Raw genomic sequence first — 27000 nt, 5'->3', positions numbered from 1 at the left:
CTAATGCCATAAATTAGCCTGCCACTTAACTTGGATTATGAACCTCACAAGGAGCGTTTACTAAAATAACTTGAGCCGAATTGTTCCATGACGTAAAAAAAAAAAGTTATTACTCATTCTTCTTAACTGATTTATGAAATTAAATTGATGTACCTTTACCCCAACTGTTTCCCCTCAGCCTCCCGGCCCGACCTTTTGGTATCTGCTGGCCTTTAAAAATCACAGCCAACTCTGGAGTTCTGCCTTTGCTCTGGCATGCTGCAAGGCTGACAAGAAGAAGTGAGAGATAAGAGGATGCGAGGAGCAGTTGATTAATGCCTCATGTCAGTGAGGCTTGTCATCCGAGGTGCGTTCGCGACCGTCATCGTGTTACAGAGAGAGGACAAGTGTAAATACTACCAGAGCAGCTGGCACATGCAGTGCTTGGATAAAGTAAATAGTAAAAAGTAATTTTCAAATGATGACTTTCAATCTGTTCGTATGATTGAATTGAATTTTCTTTTTTTGGTTGTAAATTTCCTTGAGATAAAAAAGGAACACATCATGCCCTCAAGGGCAAATTTGCCTCGAGAGCAAAGTGACATTGAGAGCGACAGCGAAAAAGAGACTGAGGAAGTGTGTGACAAAGTAATTCTGAGGCTGTTCAATTCTGACACAGAAGAAGATAACTTTAGTGGTTTGACAGCGATCGATTGCTCTTCCTGGTTGGCTACTATACTGTTTTTCTTTTTTTTTAAGCCTACAGTACATATTCATGTTTTACAGGTACATACTTCATTAAAAGTTTATGCAATTTTCCTGTGAAAGTATCTCATTACGACGTGAACACCTGCAGTTTGTATTCAACCGTATGGTTACACTGCAGGCAAATTACCTACAGCACAGTCAAAGTCTGAACTCAAATCCAGTCTGAGAGGACCTTAAACAGGCCATTCACATTTAATTCCTCCACAATGATGAAGGAAACTAGGTGTCAGACATCACTAATGATTTATGGAAGTTGTTGCCACTTATGGTGTCACAGCTAGCTGGGTAATTACTTTTTCACATCGAGTCAGGGTGACTTGACCCTGACTTTATAATAAAATAAAGTCATAATTGAAAACTGGTTGTCGTATTTAAACATCTTAAAATATATTGAAATCTGTTTAGTAATCTGAAGCATTTAAGACTGACAAATTAAAAAAAAATCTGTGGGAGACAGGATTTATATTTTTGCTCCAGCAGTGTTTTTTCTTATTTTTTTTTTAATATATATAAATTATACATTTTGTGAGGTAGACCTTTTATCATTCATATTTAAAACGCAAATACAACCACATTTTACAGCCTAAAAACCTTAAATCTTCAAACTATTAAACATAAATAAATCCCTATCTGCAACAAAACCGATTTTCCTAAGAGGATTGTAAGAAACTGAACACAACATGACAATGATCTGCTTTTTTGTGCCTGTGAGTTATTAATGTAAACCGATGAATGATTGCTGCCACTCCCCAAAACAGTCACTTTTGGCTCCGGGATTATGAAATGATTTGTTTCCTGCTTATGGAAGTTTGGTTCCAAACAAAAGAACTCCATTTTGGGAGTTTTCTGCATATTTTCTACCTTAGATTTTCAGAGATAGAGGATGTGACATACCCCTCCAGTGGTAAGGGTATGGCTGACAGTACTCGAATATACTAACTCCTAAAATAGATACGTTTAATCCTGTGTGTATAACTTTGCTGAGAAGATAAGTTTACTTTTTCACGCATCACTCAAGGTTGAGTGATTGTTTACATAAATGTATCAATCAGTCATCCTTTCATTTTCTGCAGCTGTTCTATAATACTGCTGCATAGCTTTTGACAGAAACCTGGAAGTGGGAGTATATAACTTTGTTGCTTGCTCTCAATAATTTTCTGGTTTTATTGGCTGTATTTTTTTCTTTTAGGTTTTTAATAGTCTCCATGCTATATAAAAGAACCTTATGTCCATATTGACATCTTAGTAATAGTAAAAATAGTATATTTTTACTATTTTAAATTACCTCATAGCAGGATTTTATTAATCAATTTCATAACGTTTTGGATTTTAGTGATGTCTCACTTCGTGGTTCAATTGTTTCACTGCTATAAATGAATCTTGACATTGACGTTTTCATCTCGCGTTCTCCTCACTGCTAACATTTTCCTTTTTACCTTAGCTTTTTATCTTGCGGATTCCTAATAACCCTCTTTTTCTCTCTCTTGCCTCTGTGGCCTCAAATCTGCCGGGAAGGGATCAAATGTTCCTGAGTGATGATAATTGGCTAACAGACTTACTGGAGCTTGGTAGCTAATTAAAGAGTATCATAATCACCTGTCAGCTCCTCTGCTGTTGTCTGGGCGGCACAGAGACGTTTCATTAGACACCTATAAATAGCTTCCCCCCCTCCTTTTGTGACACCTCACTCCTCACCTTTCCCTCTCATCAAAGCGCCCGACAGCCGACTCTTCACGTTCTCCCCGACACTCACCGGCTCAAGCTAATCCAAAGTGGGACGTTTGTTAGGGTTTCCGATCACACGTCCCGCACGAAGTCAACCGAGGCTGAGTTCGCTTAGTCTGTCACTAAAGAAGACATTTATAGTCAAGGAGGACGCAAATGGGGAAGAAGAATGACTTTTGCTGTTGCTCATAAAACGTTATTGCTTCTACTTCATACAGTTTCCAATCCTCTCGGCTGAATTCGCACAGACCCCGTTCTATTAGCATTAGCAGCTGCGGCAGTGACGCCTTTTATTGGCGTGCTCCTCTAAGAGGTTTGTTTTGGAAGCGTTTTATATTTTCTCCTCAAGATTTAAACTCAATTATAGGCGCATTAATATTTCGCAGGGATAAACCCAACATGTCAGCGGCACCTGTAGGTGTTTTATAGGGGATGAAAGGTAAGGGGAGGAGGATGGGAGCTATCCACACAGGTGCGCCACTCAAGCATCGGCTGTTTGCTCAGTAATGATGATAAATGGTGCTCTACCTCGAAGCATAACGTGTTCCTTTTCTCCTCTCAAACTTGCCACGGAATCAGAGATTTAGCTGAAATCTGTGTATTGTGAAGCCACTTCAAAACACAACACAACTAATCTCATCAGGATTTCATTAGTTCACACAAATGTACCTTTCCTGGAAAAAAAAAAAAAAGGCTAGGCACACAGCAAGAGATACCGCAACTTTATTATATTTAAAGCAATATTACGATCTGTCTGGTGACAACGGATGCACACACTCTGACCTGAGGCAGTTTATTTGACAATAAGTAGAGTGTAATGACATACCCAGCTCGCAAAACGAGACAATGCGCAGTAATGAGATGGTGAAGAAAAACATTGTGATTTTTATCTCACAGTTTGTGAGATTTCAAAGCTGCTTTATATCATCTTGTATGCAACATCGGAGTTCCCCACGGTATTGTGTTGTCTCCCTTCCTATTCACTGCGGACGTATAGTACTGATCCAGACCGTGTCATTTGCAAATGGCACAGCTATGGTGAGGTGTGTGGAGGAGGGACTGGAGGTGGAGGACGGCACTTTGGTGGATAGCTTTTGTGGTGAGGTGCAGAGAGAAACAACTCCAGCTAAATGCAGACTAGACCAAAGAACTGGTGGTCAGTTTCAGCAGTAAGAAAACATCTTTGCTCCCAATCTCCAGATGTGAAGCAGATTCTATCCTTGGTGTTAGCTTGGTCTGGAGGCGGCAGTGGACCACAAAGACAGATATATTTTACAAAAAGCAGACTATTTCCTATGCAAGCTCTGCAGATTGCTCTTCATGTTCTTTCAGTTATTTCTATTTAGATCTGTCTTCAGTGCAGCAGTGTGCTGGGGTTCTGCAATGAAGGCGAAGGACTCAGACTCAAACACCTGAGTGAAGATGGCCCCTTCACCTTCTTCAAATCTAACAAAATTGGTGTCAAACCTTTGTTCTACACTTGTGCAGCAGAATTTTTTGCTTGCGCTGCTTTTGCCTTGGAGATATTAATTAAAGTTCAAAGGTCAGATGGTCCACCAAGCCTGCCACATTATCCAAATCTGACAACATTGGTGTCAAGTGTTTGTGCAGTAAAAATTTGAGTTTGTGTCGCTATCGTTTTAAAGATATTAATATTCCAGAGTTCATCAGAGGTCAGGGGGTGATTGACCTCTAATGACATCTGAAATCTTTTTTTTTTTAGTAATATCTTTAAAATGATCGCAGCAAAAACACTTATTTTTACTGCACAAACAAAGCTGACACCAATTTTGTCTAATATGAAGAAGGTGGAGGGGTATCATCACTGTTCGACAGACTGACAAAGGCTGAGTGAGTTGTACAGATCAAGCTGGCTCCACTGGAAGAGGTGGTGAGAAACGGAATGCCGTTCATTCTGACGGCAACTGAAAAGCAGTTGTGGGGCAAGCTTCACTTTGACTGGTAACAGTGCTGCACTCCCAGCCATTTTAGCTGGAATTAAGAATGTAGTTTTCACAAATAGAGAAGCCCTGCTGTCTTGTTAGTTATTTATAGCTGGGGTTCTGTCAGGTTCTGGAAACCAGAAAGTGCAGAAATAAGCAAACGCTCAATGATTAATAATTTATGTAGTTGTGATGGTTATCAACTGTCAAAGCCTTACCTTATGGTCCACTCTAACAGTTTGCTGAAAACCCCCCGCCCAAAAAAAAAACAAAAAACGGGACAGCTTATGCTTTACACCTTGGCACGTTGGCAGCTCTCTCTGCTGAGAACTTGCTGCTTTAAGCAAAACCTGATGTCCACATATGTCTCAGTGGAGGCATGAAACACTGAGGACGATGTTCTCACACTATTTTTTACTTTGCCTCCTAAAATATCATGTTAGAGCAACGGGAGTAGGAGATGCATCACTTTTCTACTTTGGGGAGAAAATACTGTACTCACTGTCATGAAACCTAAGAAATTCAATACATTTAAAATATGCAAATTGTGACTGTTATATGTACTACTGGCAAAAATTCACCCTCGAGGTATTAAAGTCTGGTCCTTAAGTCTCCTGAGTGAAAACAAATAGATTAGAGGTTAAATCTTAGCAAAAAATGTCAAATGTTTGTTTCATATTCCAAGAAAAGATATTGCTGTCTTTTGACCAAGCATACAAACTGAGCTTTATAAAATGGCAGTTGACCTTTAGAGGTCTGTGTCTGGGATACGTTTTGGTGGGGTGCACCAGGGCACTGTTGTTGTTCCACTCTAGTTCACACTGTATTTGCTGCCTCTCAGCAGTTTTATTGAATTTAAGAATGTCTCAGAGGATTTGTATGTGAGTGACCTACGGGTGTGCTTTTAGTTTAATCCTGATCCAACTGAGAGTGTCAAACTCTGAGACTGAATTTTTGAAAGCAAAGACTGGATGGAGTTAAATGACACAGACGGACGTTGCTGTCTCTATAGTGGTGATTTCTGTTGGTTCCCTCATTGTACAGCTAAGGCTGCAACAAATTATTTTAGTAAATCGGTTATTCTATTGATTATTCTGTTAATCAGATTGAAAATTTGGCCTACCGCATATTTTAGGTATTTTATTGCCCAAAGTGCAATAGGGGTTCTGAATGAAACATATTTACAGACAAAGTAGTTTGTTTGTTTTTTTTCTTTTTTAACAAAATCTTAAATACAAAATGTAATTTATTTAATCATTCTTGGTTTAATTATTGCTATGAATATGTTTTTTGTTTTTTTTTTTCCTGAAAATTGCCTTTTTTAAAGTCTGTATATTCCAGTTAACAATGAATCAGTTACTGAATTAGTTGACGATTATTTCAATAATCCATTTGTCACGATTAATCTGATTAATCGCTCAAGTCCTAATTAAAACAGTAACCTGCTCTGGCTTGGGTTGTTTTCCATTTTAGAAATAAAATCACAACTTGAGCTGGAAATGATTCCTGTAAATCTATTTACAGTCCCCTGTAAAGCATCTATAGGTCGTCATCAGCCAGAATCTGCTACTGACAACATCCGGTCAGTTCTGTCACATAACTCTTGTCTTGGCGTCTTTACGCTTCCAGTCCATGATAGGATCCAATATAAAGTTATTGTTATTACATACCCTGCATGGTCAGGCACTTTTATTGCCGTCTGACTTGCATGCTCCTAGTAGGTCCCTGAGGGCATCTGATCGGGATTTGTTGGTTTTCTTGCTGACCAAAGTTTAAAACTAAAGCAAAGAAAGGCTTGGAATCTGTTTAGAGACACTTTTTTAATTCCAGCTGTATGCAATGCACTTTCTTTGAATTTTGGATTACTTTACAGTGATATTTATATTGTATAAGAATGTTTCACCTCCTAACCTGCTTTGCAGTAATATGTCAGAAGCGCTACAAATTCGACTTATACTTACTGCTTTTTAAAAAGAACTCTGATCCAGTTTGAAGTTTTGCAGAGAGCACTCTCATTTGTTCTCTCAGGTATATTTTCCCTTCTTTTGAATCCCATAGACATTTTTTTTTTTGACTTTGTAGATTCAGGGTGTTTTCACACATGATAGATTCAGTTCAATTGGGGGCCAAAATTGCAACATTTATTACATTTTCAGCTGCTAGGGTTCACTTTTACACTGCACTGTCAAATGAATCGATCCCTATGAGTAACCTGTTTATTTTCCTTTAACATTCAACCCATGCGAAAAAAATACAATTCAACTTTCAGTGCGCGGTAGCAAAATTATTAGCTTCTCCAATGTGTCACAAGCGTGTTTATTTTTACCAAAATGTTTAGTCTACGCTCATTGATAATTCATAAAGCCTCAGCTGGGAGAGCAGTTTAAAAGAGGCAAACAACAGCCGTCTGCGCTATGAGATCATTGCATAAAAAAAAGAAGGAGGCAAACTGTGATCTTTGAGAAAGCACCTTCCTGCTGAGGATACCTCGCAATATTTGATGAAGCGACAGACTGAAATAGCTTCGCTGCATCATGACAGTGATGCCTAGACAGTTTGATCAAAGCAAAAATAAGGTTGAGACCGTTTGGCATCTGCGGTTTTGACGACTGCTGCCTCTCAGATAGCATCTGGATGTGTCGCTGCGGAAGGTCGTTCTGGTGGTCAACTCTCTGAAAGGGCACTCAGTGTCAGTATCAGGTGACAGGCCTGGTGTTTGTGCAGCCCGGTCCTCTACTTTGGTGAAATCTGAAATCAGGCTCTGGTCACAGCTGGAGGTGTCCCAATCAGTTCCTCTCTTTTTGTGTGAGCCAGAGATTAGGTTTTATCATCAGCACGGCCAGTAGATTGCTGTGAGGTGACCCCTTTTTTCTAAGGTTGATTGGAGGACGCGGTACCTCGCAAAGGTTTCTACACCCTTTGCGATATTCCACTTTTCCTCACATTTCAACAACAAACACTGATGGACTTAACTGGGATTTTATGTGAGAACACAAAGTATTCATAATCATAAAGTGGAACAGCTTTCAAAATTGGTTGGACAGACAGCATTAACGTGTGTTTTCACATTTTACCACAGAGTTGAGCCTAAACTCATATTTGAGGAAAAATGAGTATTTTGCTGATTTTGTTTTTCTTTCAAAACACAAACATTTGCAGACATTTACTCCATAAAATGCTTGAAGGGTTAGTTTTCTGGTGATCCCATTGGATCCATGGTTTCTTAGAACTGCTCCACATCAGTGTTGCAAGAAGTTGACCCACTTCTGGCACCAGTGTGGAGGAATTCCAGCCCAGGATGATTGGATTACAATCCTTGGTTTTGCTTCAGCAGCAGAGCGTTTGATGTCAGACCCACCTTTTCTGTGGGATTAAAGTCCAGAGATTGAGCTGGCCACTCCAGAATGTTGATCTCGTTGGTCTGAAACCAAGATGCTGTCCTGTTGGAGTTTTTTCCCCCCAGGGCATTACCTCTCTGTTGTAAGGAAACAGAAACAGTTCAGGCTTTTAAGGAGCCTCAGTTCAAGGACCACAGGTTCAGTTCACCTTAAAATTTACGTTGTCCAAAGTCTTCGATAATTTTAAGTACAGTGTTATGTACTCAAAACATGTTTGGACTTTCAGTGTTTATGTTTTGATCATTTCCTTCTGGTTTATCTTCTCATTTCTTGCCATCTTAGTTTATACCTCCTATCATTTCAGATAGTCTCATTGTTTTTATTTTTCATTTGTTTCTTTAGATTACTATTTCTTCTTGTTTATTGTTTACATCACTTTCAAGTTTTTTTTCCTCTTATGTTTCCTTTGTTTTTATCTTTTATTCTCCACCCCTTACCAGCTGTTAAGTCATTTCCTTCTTCGCCTCTACCTGCTCCCTTCTCCAGCTGCAGCCACTCACCCATAATTAGCTCTTTCCCCCTGAGTATTTAAGCTCCTTTCTCTCTTCTCACATTTGCTGGACCCTTTCCGTTTGATCCATGGTTTCAGGTATCAGTTTGTCCTCATGTTCTTCTGCCATCCTGTGCATTCCATTTGTCTTTGTAAGTTAGTTAATGTTTAGTTTTGTCATTAAAGAGACTTTTTTCAACGTGAACGTTCCCAGTGCTTTAGTTGACCCTCTGACTTGCCTTTTGTAAAATAAACATTCAGCCAGGAAGTCAAAAACTAAAACACCGCTGGGTGAAGTGTTCCAATCAAGCTGCAATGTAGAGATATATCACTTAGATATATATCAATTTAAAACCACAACATTTTTGAAGCATATTAGTTTTGATATTTTAGGAATTGAAGATGAGAAAACAAAAGTTCCATTTTCCAGCACTTATCCAGTATTTTGGAAAACACCTAAAATAAAAATCATCGTAAAAATTTCCAATTTTCAGAGTCAAAACTGCAACCAGCATCATCTGCTGCCCTAAACGTGGGCCACCTGTTGGCATTCATAGGAGAAATGAACTCCTGAATGTATGTCGAGTGAAAGAATTATTTCAACTAAACAGTAACTGATCTGGTTATCGATGTTGGACTTCTGTTACTTTGATCGCAGCTGCTGGTTCTGTTGATTTCACCAGACCTAATATTGTCAGACACCCAGCAGGAATGATGAGGAAAGCTTGAAAAGTCAACTTAAGTGTTGCCGTCTCCTCTGCAGGCTGCTGGGTAATAATTTGATTAGCCCGTCGTCACGATAAGGTGCTAAATCAGGCCCCTCTTTTACAGACTTAAGTTCATACATCAACGTCAGCGTGGCTCTGACAGCTGTCTTGTCTTGTTTATGAAGCGAATGGAGCGGGATTGGTGGCAGATGCCTTGCAGGCCGCATGACAAAGAGTGGGCAAACTCCCTTGTTTGGCTTGACAGGGTTGAGAGCTCCCCTCCTCAGCTGTCAGGAGGGAACATCTGTGTTCTGGCAAATGAGCGATGTTTGTTCTGCAGCGGGAGCAATCGGCCGCTCGCAGCCGTCCGCGGTGACAGCCTCTGTCACGGTCCAGGGATGGAGCGGGGGGACAGAGACGGAGGAGAGGAACGGGAGGGGGGTGTAATCCCTGTATCCAATCCCTGCTGCGGAAACAGAAACGCTCAGCATTTTATAATTTAGGATGTAGCTCCTTTTCCGGCCCCGAAATCTCTGATTCTGTGGATTACACACTTGCTGTATGCAGCTCTGCTTTTAAAGGGATTATTGCCGAGATAATGAAACACTTTAAATTGACGCTTACAGTAAAAACCACTATATTTGTGTTGATACTTAAGACCTCTAAGGCTCTGAAAAAGAAAACGGGTTCCACAGTGCAAAGCAAATTGCAGGGGACAGATTTTACATTTAACTTTTAAATAAAGAAAGTATCACATTGTTTACAAAAGAGCAGAGTGTAAAAAGTGTTGTCTGCCTGACTGTTGAACCTGGTGGGCAGAGGTCCGTTCAAGTTTCCTGCAGTCATTTCAATTCAGTCTGACGCTTCAACCGATCCTAGTTATCAAACATGCATTAAACTCACTTAGTTATTCAATTTAGTTAGAAAGTTTCTGTCTAAGGAAAATTAGCAGATTGCGTTAAGCCATTGACTTGCAGCATTTACTCCTCCTGGACCAGCAGGGGGCGACAGTGGTCAATTATGTTGTTGACTTTGACTTTAACAGGAAGATGTTCCCGTTAAAAGGAAAATCTTGTACTGAGCCTGACTCGGTACAAGCGGCCGTCTGCCACGACTGACCGGGGGTTTGAGAAGACAGAGCAGAGACATAAAAACACAGCTGATGAAGGATTTTTTTTTCTATGTTCATGGAAAGTAAAAGGTTAATAGGTAGATTGATTAGCTGATGGCAGCATTATCTCAGTCGATGAAGGTACCTCAAACAGAATGCCAGAGCAGATGCAACTTCTACTGAGAGGAAAGCACTAAGAAAACATAAAGTTACCAGCTGTAATAACAGGAAATTATGCAAACTGGAGAGTAGTAGGAGAAGAACATGAGAAAAAGGCAAATGAAATTACCAGTGTTGTAGTACTCGAGACCATTTTTTGATGGTCTCGTCTCGGACTCGACCGCATTTGGTCTCGCTCTAGTCAGGATTTTATTTCAAGACCAGTCAAGACCGCTACTGTGGAAATATCACTAAACTTACTGTCCAGTTGATTTGTTAACGTGTTTGTTTTCACTGGATGCAAAACGCACCAATTAAAATCCAAGCAATAATGTGACTTACCAATTACGTGTTTCTATTACCCCCCTCCCAACCTTTCACTCGCACGCGGCGCTCCAAGACATGCGCAGTGGTTTTCTTTGAGCAGCAGAAGATGTCTGTCTATAACTTAATAGGACTGTCCATATCTCTCTTAAGGCTCGGCCATTCTTCATCAGAAGGTTGAAATTGACTATCATTGATGTAATTGTGTCATCTGACTATTTCGCACAGAACTCTGTGTGATGAGTCGTGTGATTGCTCAGAAGTTTGTCACCGTGTTTTATGCAGGAATGTAATCGGACAGCAACATTGATATTTCTCATCAACTAGTCTGTTTCCACTATCCGGTTTGAGGAACTATGTACACTTGTACGATTCTTAAAATACCTAAACGAAAAATACCTTAAAACACTCTTAAACAGCTAAAAGCTTCTGGATGGAAATTTCAATGTTGTTGTACAGAAGAGGCAGTCTGCAAATAGGTGGCGCCCTCTCTGTAACAGTTTACCTATATGCTTATGGTGTGACATACACTGAACCGGATGGTGTGTTCCCAAGTGGTCTGCGTTGTATGTGAATAGGAATGTCCGCAGCCACGTGACCATGTGTCGACTGTCTGGCTTCGGATGAACTGTGGTAGAGGCTTTAGTCAATCTACTCTCACACCACAGTCACCACACAGTGATGTTTGCGGCACATTATTATTACAGGGCTGAAAAGAACTTATTATTCTTACAGACTTCCTTCCTTCAGTTGATAAAACAGAAGCTAGATGTCGCTGGCTGGAGGCAGTGTCTATCTCAAGGTCTCAAACATGCTCTGAAATATTCTTAGCAGGGAAAATGACAAGATCGCCTCCAGCCAAAACGCTTACTGAGCTTCCTGACCAGCAGAGAATGATAATGAAAGACATGAAACTAAATCAATTCTTCATAAACACTGCATTTTGAAAATCACAGTATCCTGTGTGAAATAGTTTGAGCTCATGGTAATATGATGCAGGCCATTCAAGTGTAATTTCCCTGATAGAAGGTCAGACATGGCTTGTGCCAAATTGCAAACCAGACAATTACAGGGTTTCCTCAGCAATGGTTTTCTTCTTGCCACACTTCCAAAAAAGACCAGATTATCAGTGGTAAATGATGATGATGCTGACACATAATAAATGCTCTCGTTGGCCTTCACTAATGTTCTCTACAGCCTTCCCTACACCTTCTACAAGCTGGACCCTAGTCAGGTATTGTGCGTAAGTGATTTGATGGACAGAAGCCTGCGTTTGGTGATTGGTGTGTGGATTTACATGATTGGATGAGCGAACACTGTGTCACAAACTCCTCAAATAGTATCTCAACCACAATAAGACCATAATAGTTGGTGAGATGGAGAGCTGGAAATGGATTATTCCTTGGTCAGACCTTGAGGTCCAAACCTATCAATCGTGGCAGAAAAACACAAACATCGTCGACTGTACAGGGCAACCCGCAATGAACAAATACGCTCAGAGATTTTGGAGAAACTGGCTGGCGAAAGGTACAAAAAACCATAACTTCTTGCGCGGTTTTGGCCTGCCCACATTCCCCCTGCCTATATTCACGCACTAGTGAGGAACACACTGCCAGTGGACACGCTCATCTAGGCTAGAACTGGACCAGACATTTACCAACAAGAGGAGTTCAATAAGACCCAGAGGTCTTAACAGAACAGCTGTGTTTATGCTGGAACTAAATCACACACATTGTATGTAGGGGCATCAGAGCATCACTTCACAGGAAGGAAAAAAAAAAGAAAAATCTGAAAAATGATAATAAAAAAGGTTTGATGCCTTCAAACGGTAAATTTCTGACACAGAAACAGAGGGAATCACAGTTATGCCTTACTTCATGTTCGTCGACCGTAAAATCCCAGTAGAAGACAGACTTTTAAGGGAGAACAAAAAAGGCCAATTATGATGTTGTGGCTGTCCCAAATGGTCAATTGTAGGAATATTCAACACAGTTACTCTGTAACACAGCCTGAGAAAATCTGAATCTCTTCTTGGCAACAGAACTAGATTACTGGGTGTGCTAGATCTACAGTATGTGCATTTTGCCAGAAGATGATTAATTTTGTTTTGGCTTGTGCGTCTGAATGATTCAGAGCCCTTTTTTGTCAGCCAAAACTCATACAATTGCTTTTCTTTTTCAGATTTTTGCTTTTAATTAGAGCATAGGGATTCATAGTATGCGTACAGTTCTTGACCTAGATCGTGGTGAGGGCGGCACCTGTCATTTTTCACTTTATTTTTTATTTTATTTTTTTGTGTGTTTTCTGGTTTCCACCATTTCTACATGGACCCGGCATAGATTCCAAGAAATTTCATTTGTTCTAACAAAACTCAACCGTCCTCCCACCATCAAACCTCAACAACAGCGTTCAAGCATTCAAACTGGCTAGAAAATAAAGTCCGGAGTTCATGTGAACTAGAGCATCTTTTATTCATTTCCGAGCCTTGGATGTAAGAAGCGCTCAGCTTGGATTACTGATTGCCTCGTGATTGAGCCGCTCTGCCGAACAGTCAGATTGCGGCTTTCCCTCCGGCTCCCCCTCTGTTTGTGCGTCACAAAAGTCTTTCAGGATTTGAAGGCATCACACCTGTTATTTTATGTTTAGCTCTTTCTGGTTTTCTTTCAGATGTGAAACTAAACAGTGTTTTTTTTTTTTTTTATATGTGAGGAGGAAGAAAAGGGCCAGAGCAATGCCAGTCCAGCGTCATAGTAGTTGTGGTGCTCACGAACACACCACATCTTCCCTGTCACACACATCTACAGTCCCATAAAAAAGTATTTACCCAGTTACAAATTTCTTTTGTTGTTGCTTTTTTTCCCTCACTTTTGTCAATTAGAAATTACTATCAGGCAAAAATGACCTCAGTCAATACTGCATTTAAAAAAATGTTTTGTCTTATCAATTTATCCCTTTCAGGATCTGTTCACGTAGAAACAAAATTAGGTGTATCCATAAAGGTTCTCAGTCGTTTAGGCTGTGCGTCCACACGGATGCTTTAGTATCATTACGATTTCTCCAGCATATTCTGTGAGTTTTAGCATCTAAGCCACTGAAAGTGTCCATATGGTGCTCATCAAGTGCAGTTAGAGACCATCCAACTGGGAAATCATATCACTGGCATGCAGACTGCAGACTGTGAATCCATAACATCTCCACCATAAATAGTGCGTCCAAGCTGTCCTTTGCATTTGAGATTTGACAGTTTGACACAAATGGCTCAAAACAAAACAAAACAAAGATTTTAGAGTGTCTGGAAAGTCGCGCTGGTTTGGTTTGTGAGTGCAGGACTGAACTCTAATGTGGACCAACGAAGCAAACTCTGGTCTGTCTACAGAGCTAGGTCTTGGTTTGCTTGTAGTGAACTCTGGATACGTGAATGCCAAAAGCAGGAAGCTAACTATACAAGCTAGCTATATGTAAATACGACCAAAACAAATGTGTGAACCTAGTCCAGCAGGGACAAATGGCTCGTTGTCTTTTACCAGAAAAGAGAAATCCTACAATATATCCATCTGTCTATCTAATACATAATAATGCATGTATTTTCATATGACACTTCCAGCATAGCACACCAAATAAACTTCCTCCGAGAGGAACATGGATGTAAATGTTCAATACCAAGGTCAATATTTGTCGGCCCCTGAGATGCCGGCGTCCACAGTTGATCACAGTTTAAAGTGATCAACTGTGGTTATCAGGCGACTCGTACTTTGGCCTTTGCTGAAAATAGTAAAATGATTTTTGAAAATTTAGATGGATGAGGCTGGAAATGAATGCATAGATTTTCACTTCAGGTATCAATAACTCATTAGCAAAATCTTATTAAACAGCAGCTTGACATTTATTTACCTCTCGGAATTATCAACTTGAAAACACTCCGACCTTCTTTGTGAGTCTGTCATATTATTTATTTATTTTGCAACACTTACTAGTTGTAAAAACTGCACTATAAAACTGATGTAATTAGAGTATTTTTTACATCACTTTTTTGCTGTAGTTTGCAAAAGTATAGTGGTTCGTATTTTTTTGTCCAAACTAACCACGTTCAAATGTATTTTATTTGGAGTTTCGTAAAAATCCAACCCAAAGTAACTCATATTTGTGAAGCAGAAGGAGAAATGACCCAGCGGAGAGATCACGTGAAACATAATATTCAATTTTTACCAAAAAGTTCAAATTAGATGTAGGTCTTCACTTTGACTGGGCCATTTTAATACATGCATGTCAACGGATCTATACCATTCACTTTATCATAGCAAAAATTAATGACAAGTATTGTACTAACTGTTTTTCACTGCTCATCTTAAGGACACTATGTTGAGTAAAAGCACAGCTCACTAATGAACAAATGTAAAGGAAAAGAAATCCAGGCTGAAATCGCAGAGAGCAGGTGAGGAACAAATTCCCTTGTGTTCCTCCTTCTTTGCAAAACAACGTTTTCTATTAATAGGCCAAGGTCGATGGAGTCCTTCACTCGCTAATGAAACGTACGTGGCTCTGCGCAGTCCCATCAAAGAAGGAAAATAAGTGACACAAATGGGACAACAATGAGAACAGAGGTCAGAATCTGCTTAAAGTCCTTCATTTTGTTAAAGCGCTCGCTGAATCAGACACGTTTTACAGACGATCGCTCTGAAACAGCACCTGCTTTTAGTCGGACGCGCTTTCTATTTGTACTCTGCAGGAAATGCTAAAGATGCTGAATGTGTTGGAATTTCTCTCCTCCCCGCCCCGGGTGATCAGACGGGGGACTTTTGGAGCTAATCTCCCACCAGAGCAACGCAGTTCCAGCTCTGCTGAAACGGCTGTGGGTGGATAATATGAACAGGAAGGGGTTATCTTAAACAGAGATTATGTCGAAAGCAAAACTCTGAACTTCTCAACCTAATTAGGCATTGACTCATTTAGAAGGAGGGCTGCCGGTATACAAAAAATGGAAACAAGAAACACTCGTTCTAATTTTGTCTTAGTGAAGTGGGAAACAATTAGCTACACGTGGAACTACACACACACACACGCACGCACACACACCGTTTTTCTTTTCTTTTTCTTGAACTCGATAAATAAATCGGGTTTGTATTTTAGGGTCGGTGGAAATAGGATTTCTCAAATGTCAAAAGTAACTGCAAAACTTTTATTTGTCCGATGTGCAAAACAAAAAACAATTAAAGCAAGAAACAGTAAAACAATAAAAGCTCACTGGCACCAAATTGATTCTTAAAATGAATAAATAAATAAAAGACAGTGACATTATGGCACATCAAATGCACATTTATAATTATAGTTAGGCCTATCACAATAATTTATCCCAGTTATTATTGCGATAAAAGATCATATTTTCAATGTCATTATATTGATGATAATAATCATAATAATATTGCCATTATTTATTGATCTTTGACAGTTCAACATCTAGGTTAAGTGCTCACCTTTTTATAGTGAGCACTTAACTAGAGGATACTTTAAATTTCCAAAATAAAACCCAACCTCCAAAAATGATAAAACATAAATAAAGTGGATTATGAAACAAAATTGTCATCAAAAGAAATCAAAAGTTGTATCTTATCATGCAGTTGCTTATTGCAACAGGCGGAAGAGCAAAAAGGAGCTCTTCTACTTTAAAGACTTGACAGGACTTCATGTTTGTTAAAGTCCTCCATTTGCCATGTTTTCATGTTGTTTCCTGGCCTTAGCCAAAATCATCTTATGGCAAAAACTGACATATTCCATTACTTTAGGAAGGTGACTATTTGTGGAAACATACCAGACATTACGTCTTCAGCTCACTCATCTGATTTTCATAGTCATCATTCATGGTTTCACAACTGTATCATTTACTGGGTGTGAAAACAGCTGAAGTTCATCAGCAGCCAGCTAACAACGCTACGGCTAGGCCCTTCCTGAAGGCTGCAGAGGAAAAAGGGGGCATAACTGGAAATGTTTTGATATATTGTTTTGTCTCAATGTCAGAACAGGTGAGAAAATATATTGGACAGCATGTCAAGTTTAGGGGTCATATATATATTGCGTCTGTGGGAAAGTGTTATTTCTTCACCAGAAGCAATAAAGTCGACGTGGACTCCCGGCAGCGCTGCACCGCCCGGCTAAACTTCCCCCAATCGATATTTTACTTTTTCAGAAAAAACTTCAATAAGAACAGGACCTGCCAATGAATTCATTTCATATCATTTCATAAAATTGTTCATCGCTTTCGTCCGCTGCAGCCCAAGCAAACCTGAACGTTGTTTTCTTCCGTTATGAGCTAATTTACCCATCGACACTAGAGGACAGCCAACCCGACTCGGTGAACCGAAGCAGGCAAATCGTAGAGAATACTAAAGCGGCTCGGCTGAAATAAGATGCGTGGTTGTTTACACGACTAGTGAAGAGTCCTCAGGTGAAGCAGGAACTCTGCCTCCTGCCAGCCACAGAAGCACCATAACAGTCCAGGGGATAATTACACTTTTCATTTATACTTGGGTTTATTAGTGTTTGTTTCTGCTCGCCTCCTTACTTACCTCACCGTGCATTTCATGTTTCCTGCTTATGGCAGTCATCTGCATATCATTATGTGTTTATCTGAAGGCTCTGTTCTGTGCATGCATACATTACACACAGAGAAGATATTCTCAGACTGAAATGATAATGAGAAATTTTCCAGCCAACCTTTTTGACTTTGATTCTCCCCAAAAGCTAATTTGAGTCCTCCGTCATGTGGTGCATTAAATGTACGATGAAGCGCAGAGTTCAGCTCGAATAAAATAACAGAAGAATGTCAGAAAGCAGATTTTAAAAAAAAATTCTTTCTTTGATGCTTGAGTCCATATTTCACTTTGTATTGTATTGTGTTTTATTTAGCCATAGACAGCTGGAATGCTATACTAATAAACTTGACTTGACCTTTACTGCATTCTAAAATCCAGGATTTGACTAGGCCACACTAAAATAGACAATTTCCCATGGGTATTTTGTTTTTTTGAAACAATTGGAGTTGGACCTGGTGATGTGTGTTGGGTCCTGTTTACTGCTGTTTCACTCAATAGAAATGATTAGTCCAATTAGACCAATTTCAGCTATTTTTACACAACAAGAGAAGAAAAACTACCAAAGATGCTGCCATTGTGTGTTGATTCTTATAAAATAAACAGCCTTGCTTGGCTTGAAGAGCGACAAAAAGAAATTGTAATTTGTTTGACTTTATTGTAGAGGAGGAAAATGCAGAACCATTTGTCAGACTGCAGGGGGCGATCTGATATTTTTCGTTCAAACTGAGACGTTTTTCACTTTTTTATCAAGCTGCTAGTTGGGGGATTGTGACATTGAACTTTAGCTTTTAAAAAAAATGGGATTTTCAGTCAATTCATTAATGATCATTTAATCAACTAACAAATGTTACTTGATGAAATGAAGTTACTTGATTTTTTTTTGATTATGAGAATTGAATAAATGTTCAAACAAAAAGCAAAAACAGAAATAATCTCTTAAAACATTCTCACTGCACTGTAAGAGCAACATATACAGAAGGCATGTAAATAACGTAGTCTGCTTGATATTCAGCCTGTATAGCAGCCATTCACGCACATACACACACACACACACACACACACACACACGTGCGCTGTCTTTCACGCGCACACACACACACACAGCATATTTAAACAGTGTTGAAAATGTCAAATGAACTCTGGCTGGATCCTATTATGTTCCCTCCAGATAAGAATGTGCGGTGCCTCTCTGAGGTTCACACAAACCACCCAGTCAAGGTTAAAAAATAAAACGGCTTCAAAGTGTAACAAATACGAGGTGACTCGTGCACCGCTGCGCCGGTGACGACACGGTGCTTTCAGGGACCATGAGATGCCATTTACAGAGCAGCGCGCGCAGACGGCAGTCAACAAATGACGGCGCGTGGCGCTCTGCCGTGCACTCAGTCACCGCTGACTGTTTTTTCCTCTTCTTCTTCTTCACACACACTCATTGCTGTGAATTACATAGAAACGTCGGCCGGCCACCATCTCCGCCCTGCCTCCATTTCAGAGAGCAAACGCCAACTATAAATCTGTTCCCGTGAACATTAGGAGACAGCAGGCAGATAATAGGTTTATAGCTTGAAGGCCACTTGAGAAAATACACACGCCGTACCATTACATGGCTATCACACTCCACAGCCAGGTCAATTTCCTTCCACGTATCTCTCCAGTTACCTTGTGTTCGCTGGGAAGCCAAAAATATATATATTTCTGCTTTGCTGTATGATGTGAGGGAAAAAAAACTCATTTATTAAAGTAAAACTGAAACTTTTACTTTTCTTCCTTGTTCTCAAACTTTGAGTTGTGACATCATTTACTGTATTGATCTGCTACCTGCAGAATTTCACCCTTTCATTCACGTTTTTGTGGCCGTGATGTGCTTTCTGGTCTTATCATAAAAAGTTTCTAAAAAAATAAAAACTCACTGCATTCAGATGCATTTACCTGATATACACTGATCTGAAAATTTGGGCCGATGTCCAATACTGATGTTGCTCTTGTGCCTGATAACCAATATGTGCCGATATTTTATACATTTCCCTATACCTTTGACACCTTGAAAAGCTTCTTAGCTTCAGTTAAAACTCCCACAATCCTTCACTGCATCGCAATCACTGTCACATGATCAAACAGATACCCTGGTTAGTATTTGTTTTCTCCCCTTTGCTTTCAGAAACACGAACTGGAAAAAGCTGGAAATCAGTACTGGCTGTTACTATCGGCCCAGTTTTACTTAGTGGACCGATACTAAAAAAAGACTAACACTGGCCAAAATCACATGTAAAAATGACTAGCATTGGTTGATATACATGTTAAAAAATGACTTAGACTGGCCGATACCAATATGGTAAAGAATTACTAACGTTGGCCAATACTTAATGCTAAAAAAAAAAAAAAAAAAAAAGACATACATTGGCCGATACTAATATATTAAAGAATTGGCTAATGTTGGTCCTCATCGATATGTTGAGAAACGTTACCCTTATAGATATGTTAAAACTTCACTAATATTGACAATACCGATGTTATGCCGATATATCGTGCATTATTTTACAGGATTTCATTCTCTGTAAATCCCCAGATGTTAGTCTCTTTGGCTCTGTAAACATTACATTTCTGTGTTTGTGTTGGAGGTGGGATGAAACAAAGTCCTCCCCAGCAGGTGACTGTCAAATATAGTGTGCAGTGTGTTGCTTGGAATCATTTTTCTGAATCATTTTTTAGATTTTGATGTTTTTCTGTAGCGACTACTCTTCTAAGAGTTTGATTTTTAATCCATCAGAGTGAGAACGTTACTTCCTTACGTGTCAACAGTAACATTCATTTCTACTTATGATCATATTTTCTCTCCCCTGCTTTTGAAGTTATATAATCCAGGAAAACATCTTAGAAGTTTATTATTCATAACCATAATTTTCTTAGAAGTGAGTTTATAAGAACGGACAAACAGGAAGACGGTAATTAAACTCATCCTTCAACAACACGTTCATGACTGGCGTCGGTTTCTAATTGCAGAGCACATAAAACTTGTCTGCCTTGTTTTTTTTGTTTTTTTTCCCTCCCACTCAGAATTCCTCTGCGATTCTGTCGGGTACAACAAAACCTTCATAAAAGGTCATGTTTGCCCGGCGAAAATAAACTTAATTACACAAATAATCTGAGATCCCTGATGAGGTTTAGCCGATCTATATGTCAGCGCAGGCGGCAAATGAGGCAGAAACGCAGCTTGTAACGCTGTACGCCTCCGCCATGCGGACACGGCGGTTGTTCCGGTGATCACCGTGCCGCTCCTGCATCCTTGTTTGAAATTTGATCGTGGCCTGTCAGTGATAACGGCCCGCGCCAGATGGTTTTACGCAGCGTGGCCTCGGCTTCATGCACACTTCATTAGGGAGAGGGGATGCGGCGGGAAGAGACGAATTCGGTGCAGAAGCAGCAGCTCTTCACCTGCCGCCCATCACTCCTTCTACAAGTATAGGACGGGACGAAAGGGGGGTTAAGCTACAGATGCACAGGGTGTCATGAGAATTGGTAATAGTGCAGTGAAAAAGGACTTTATGTATTTGTCTCCTCTGCAGATTCTGTTTTCTGTCACGTTGAAATGTGTCAAATCATCAAATGTCATCAAACTTAAATATCACACAAAGATAACCCGAGTAAATACATGATACAGTTTGCAATACTGCAAAAACACAAAATTTTGCCAAATATTTTTGGTCTAGTTTTGAGTGCAAAAGTATGAGTACAGTTAAAAAAAGATCAATCTAACTTAAAAGTAACTTTTCTGGAAAAAAAGAGATTGTTTTAAGTCAATAATTCCTTCTTATTGTTGAAAATGTACTAGTTCCATAGGCAGCAGATTATTTCACTTATAAGATGGAACTAGAACTTTTTCATCAATATAAAAGTTTTATTGACTCTAGCCAAGCATATCTTGCTGAAAAGTCACTTATAAGTTAGTTTTGTCTTATTTAAAGTTTACAAATCTATTTGAACGAGAGACTAGACCATACAATCTTGGTAAGACTTTGTGTTTTTTCGTAAAAAGGTGATTTTATGAGGGGGAACAAAACAGCCAAACCAAATCAAAACTGGCTGTGATTAGCCACATTTTCAGTTCAGTTTCAGCAACAATCTGATGGTCAGGAAGTCAAACAGCAAGATGTAGTTTGATCCTTCACTGTTATGACGAAAGAGAAGAGATGTGTGAACATCCTCTCTGCTCCGCATCCATGAAGACGCTTTTTGTCAACTCAGCTAGCATTTTGGTTTACTTCTGTCAGGACTCTGGGCTTTTGGGTTTGATTTTGCTTTTCATCTTATTTATAATTAATTATGTTTAAGTTCACTTTAGGTGAAGCCCTTCCAGGCCATTTTACTTCTATTATTTGAGGTTATATTGTGGTTAGAATTGTCTTGTTCTTGCTTTCCTTATTTTCAGTCCTTTTGAGTGTTTTAGTTACTCTGTTATTCTTACATGTCTGAGTCTATGTATACCTTCCATTAGTGGTTCCAGTTAAGTTATTTCTTTGTTTAGTTCTTCTAGCTTCCCCCCCTGCTGTTTAGTAGTTCTTTGTGTAGCGCCACCACAGGCGAGGGGGAGGAACAGGTTTTCAAAACCATTCAGTTTTGACTTGGTTATCTCTGGCGGTTGAACATGTCTGATGATCTGAACCTACCTTTCTCTCCTCTCTGTCCCAGGATGAGTGAGCAGTGCATGCAGATCAGAAGCAAAGGGGCTCTTCTTGTTATGGTGCTTGTGGTCGGAGTCCTGGAGCTGTCCAAGTCGACAGAAGGGACGACAGGTGAGCCCAGCAGACACAAAGGCAACAACTGCTTTTATTATGCAGGAAATGGGGAGGGAAAGCTCTCTGTCTCTCTGTCTCTCTGTCTCTCTCTTGGCTGTCAGCATCTGGACTCTTCCTCCCATGGAAACATGGCGGTAAGGTCACATCTGACTGGGAGGAAGGCATTATTCTTGGGCAAGCAGAGTGAGTCAGTAATTTGGCAGGGAGAGCGAACGCAGCGCAGCATGGTTCGGCAGAAATATGCAAAGTGAGCAATTTCCTTGCAGCCTGCTACAGTGACTTGCAGAAGCATTTCCATCTTTTGAACTTTTCCACATTTTGTCACATTACAACCACAAACTTTAATGTATTGGGGTTTGACACTATTGACCAACGGAAAGCGCTGCGTACCGCTGTCGGCTATTTGAAAATGATGAGGCTGAAGAATGTTTTCCTCTTTCTTCTTCGGAAGTAACTCAACCTCAGTCAGTCCAGATGCAGTTCCTCTGTTGGATCTGAGTGAATCATCTCAGAACATGCTTTGGACTGCAGTAGCTCAGTGCTCCGGGTCATTGTCCTGCTGCAAGACGAACATCTGTCCCAGGCTCAAGTCTTTTAGGGCTTTCTCAGCTTTGTTTTAGATGCTCAAATCCAGTTTAGTCTTTGAGGGTGCTCTCACATCTGCCCTGTTCAATCCGCTTTAACCTCTAGAACCCGACGGACCCAGTGGGTCCGTCGGGTTCTAGAGGTTAAAGCCCTTGTGATCCATCAGTGCAGAAAGGTTAATCAAACTTAACTTAGTTCATTTACCTTGAAAGTCCGATTCATTTGTGGAGGTGTGAATGTATAAATGACCAAAAAGTGAACTCTGGTCTGCCTATAAACCTCGGTCTCTGTCCAGTTGAAGTGAACTCTGGTGCGGTTCAAATGCCAATGTGAACGCCAAGCGCAGGACCTTCTGAGTAAAACAAACACTTCATGGCTCTAGCAGGAGAAATGGCTCATAGCCTTTAACCAAGGACAAAGAGAAATCCTCCAAATGCTAACATCTGATGCCACTCCATTTTTATTTGTATTTCTTGAAGAAGAAAGTTGCGCTCAGTATTTTCCTCAGAGGTTTCCATATCATTGGTTCTTGGTGCAGCACCACCACAGGTGAGGAGGTGAACAAGTTTTTCAAAGGATTTGGTTAATACAGAGATACAGAGGACCGCAGCAACTGTAACTTTGGTCTCTAATCAAACCAAGTCTACCGGACCAGCAGGTGGGAAAACTCCCTTACAATTTTGGGTTATATCTTTCCTACGTGGTTCTAGATAAATCAGATTTTGGAGAATAGATGGATTCTACAGTGAAACCATCTCCACATATATTTATATAGAAGAATAAAAAACATTTCTCACCTTTTCTACTGTTATAAAACATCATTATGGCGCAACTTTAAAACGGTGTTTACTGAAGTGAGGTTGTATGTGTTATAAAAAAGTTTAAAAGCCACTTGAACACATCACATAAGATTTCTTACAGTGCAATATACATTTAATATGTTATTTTTCCTTCACCCTACAGAGTCAACAACTTTTATGTCACCAAGTCTTATCATATCTAACGTAGTCGTGTATGGAGTGTGCAGTGGTATTGATGGAAAACCAGATTAGTGCAGAAACAGGAGCCGGTTTCTGCCATCCATGTCAGGATGTAAACATGTTTTGCTGCAGAAACTCATCTGATTCACAGATGATTCTGTTTTCATTAAAACTGAGTGACTTTCTGCGCAAATTTGGGATGGCACCGCTGTGCCCGTCTCCTGGAAAACATTGGCTTTATGAATGTGAACGGTGTGTTTCGGTGCCACCTGCATGGCTCGGCGTGATGAGGGGTTTGCATGTCCAAGACGTTTTGGTTTGTTTTGCAGAGGGAACAGTTTGATGCGATTGTGACAGCAGACATTTGCATGTGAGCAGGAAGGTTTTCTTAGGTGGTTTTGTAAGTAAAACAAAAAAAAACAACTCATTACCTAGAGGCACACTTTTTCAAATTGGATACTGTAAAGCATGCTTTGGCAGTTTATTTATTTTTTTAATATCAAAAATCCATAATGAAATCAAAATATTAAAATAGAAACTTTTTTCATTTTTGCGCAAAAATATTGGAAGATTGCTTTAATTTTCCTTTCATGTTTAAGTATTAGAAATTTGCCAGAACTATTATTACACGGACTTTAACACGCTAAAGGTATTTATGCAGTTAATACTTTTATTTTATTTTATTTTTTACATATAAACATTCTGGTTAATTAAAAGCATTTTCCAGGATCTCTTGTTATCATTTCTTGAAGCAAAAATGAACCCCACGGCTGGTGCGTCACATTTATGGGTGTACGAGGAACACGCGAATATAAAGGTTCCAGCTTGGAACTTTTGCATATAAAACAACAAAAAAACTAATAAACAATACTTATTTAATGTCTTAGCATTAAATAAGCATAGAAGATACAGAAACACCCAGCCTGAAATACCTTCTTACCCTTGCTGGGTGTCTATGGCATGTTCTTCTATTTTTCCTGTTTTGAAGATCAGCCAAAGAAATGCTTTTCTATTATGTCTTTGCATACAGTATGGAATTAGGAAGCAAATACAAATTACATTTAAAAAAAAAAAAAAAAAACATGTTAAATTGAAAAACATGGTCATTTTTAAAAAATATGTATTAAAATATACTAGTATATATATTTTTTAACTATTTTTGACAAGATTACATTTCCCTGCTGGATACATTTTTAGTTAGATAAAAACAACAGTATTTTTTAGTGCGAGATTAAGCTGCTACGTTTGAGGCTTCTTCAGCCTCACCAGGGTCGGTAAATGTGGAGCGTGTTGTATGACTCCCAGCAAAATCTCGCTTAAAGCAGCAAACTGGAAGATCTCTTCTCTTTTTTAGATTTATAAAACTAGCAAGGCCACGTCAGATGTGGAATTTCCCGTTCCGAACAGAATCTTTCATACTTTACGTCCAGCTGGCCAAGTGGGAGGAAAGAGTTTAAATTGTGACCTTCAAGCAGCACCGGGCCGATCCCCGCAGACTCTTTCCAGCCTTGATTTTCAGCCTCCATGACGGCGAATCACTTAGCAAAAAAAATCAAAGCACACACTTTGTACAGGGCGGCCTTGAACCTGCGAGGAGTGAAATATATTTGACAGCTCTTGCTCTTTATTTTCAGGTATTAGTGGGTCGGGGCGCCGCGCGGGAAGCCGCCGATTCACTTTGCAGTACATCACCTGAGGTGCTTTGCATACCGCTGTTAACGTTACAATGATGTAGAACTTTGATGTTCTGACTTATAGCTGATGCTGCCCGCTCCAAAGATCATTACTTCCTCTGCGCCTTCCATTTTCTGCAGTTTGCAGTAAAAATGAGTTATGTAAAATAAATAGCGCGTGGTTGAAAAATAAGGAAGAAAAACTCTGCCAGACGTCGCCCGTACTCCACTTTTTAGGCTTTTAACAATCTCAAATCAGTGTTTGGAAGATTCCCCCACATGGAAGGTGGAAGGTGCACCCGGTGCTGCATACAAACTTATGCAATGATCACATTATCATTCCCAACAGCTTCATGAATAAGACAAAGTGTGTGTTCTGCTTTGGCAGACTCTCCAGAGACCGATGTATAAACGCGTCTTGAGTAGAATCGTTTCAGCTCCGCACCAGGAGAGGAGAAGAAACCGTTCTTTTTTAGCTGAGAGCTGATTTAATGCCACAGATGGAAAATATTAATTTGTGTAAAGAAATTATCATTTTTTTCTGGTAAGGAACTGCCGCAAAGTGCTTCGACACTCGGGTCTCATAGTTTCTGTTTTCTGGAGACGGAACGTATTTTTAATCTGAAGAGGATCAGGGCCACAAAAACACAAGAATTCCTGATTTCAATCTCTCAGTTTTAATCTCTGACTTCTGTGTAAAATAGCCACTAATTGCGTTAAAAACGTTGAAATATGTAATTAATTCATCAAAATGAACACGTTAAAGTTGCAGCTCTCATTCTATAATGTCAGGTGTCCCTCAGGGAGCGATACATGCTACCTTGAACTTTCCAGTGTATTGATAACTTGAATTCTCATTTTGTTCATCATAGAAAATATCTTTGAATGTTTGACTGTAGAAATCAATATAAAAAAAGGGGAAAGAAAACTTGTATAAGGTATTTATAAGAAGCTCCCGGAACATGTATAGACACATTTAATAATAAATTAGCATCTACATTAATTAATTATTAATTAATACAATCTATTTTCTTTTTCTTGTAATTATTAGAACCAAGTAGAACATCTTGTACTGCTACTTGGGACATATTTATAAATGCAGTCTACAGTGACACACTCTCTGGTCTTATAAATCATATCACTGACCATTTTTGCCTTTTTCTGTATTTTTTCCAAAACAGACAATCATAAGTGGGACTCATGCGACAAAAAACATCTGAGCTGCTGCCTTCAAAGCAAATTTCTGAGGTAGCTGCAGTGGACAAAAGCAAAGAATAGTTATTAGAGATTATAATCCATTTTTTATTGAGATTCAAAAATATGCATGACTGAAAGGCGTTCCTATAAATACCAGAAATGATTTTCTGAACATTCAGTAATTCCAGTTTACCAGCACACAACTCGGTCGTTGTGTCTCATTTGATCACCGCCGTTATGACTTCCTCAATAAAACATCTTCAGCTCGGTACAAAGATGTCAAACTTTCTGCCATTTCCAACATCAAGTATTAATAACTTCCCCCAGATTTTCTCCGGAAACAGTCCGGAACGTTTCCATGCATGGCTGCTTTTTCTCTTTGCCTTCGCTGGGAGACGGTGAGCGTGACAGGAGCAGTAAACACCAGGAGAGAGAAAGAGAGAGATGGATGGATGGATGGATGGATGGATGGATGGATGGATGGATGGATGGATGTTACAGGTGACATGCAGGCCTCAGCTGGGAACAGATGCACGTTTAGCCACCAGGACGCAGCGTCCCGCTATTTAAATTCCACGCTG

At 39.7% G+C, this 27000-nt stretch overlaps 1 protein-coding gene across 1 annotated transcript in view; it reads left to right on the top strand.

Moving 5' to 3' along the window:
• Positions 1–27000, top strand: part of LOC122826377 (chemokine-like protein TAFA-2) — an 81429-nt gene that overhangs the window by 38118 nt on the left and 16311 nt on the right. The window contains exon 2 of the mRNA XM_044108165.1: positions 21878–21981. Within this exon, the coding sequence (XP_043964100.1) occupies positions 21879–21981 (103 nt within the window). The 5' untranslated portion in view covers position 21878. The remainder of the gene's footprint in view (positions 1–21877; positions 21982–27000) is intronic.

The sequence above is a fragment of the Gambusia affinis genome, linkage group LG23, assembly GCF_019740435.1.
Source record: "Gambusia affinis linkage group LG23, SWU_Gaff_1.0, whole genome shotgun sequence".
In the NCBI taxonomy this organism is placed as follows: domain Eukaryota; kingdom Metazoa; phylum Chordata; class Actinopteri; order Cyprinodontiformes; family Poeciliidae; genus Gambusia; species Gambusia affinis.
This window is presented reverse-complemented; position numbering and strand designations above follow the sequence as displayed.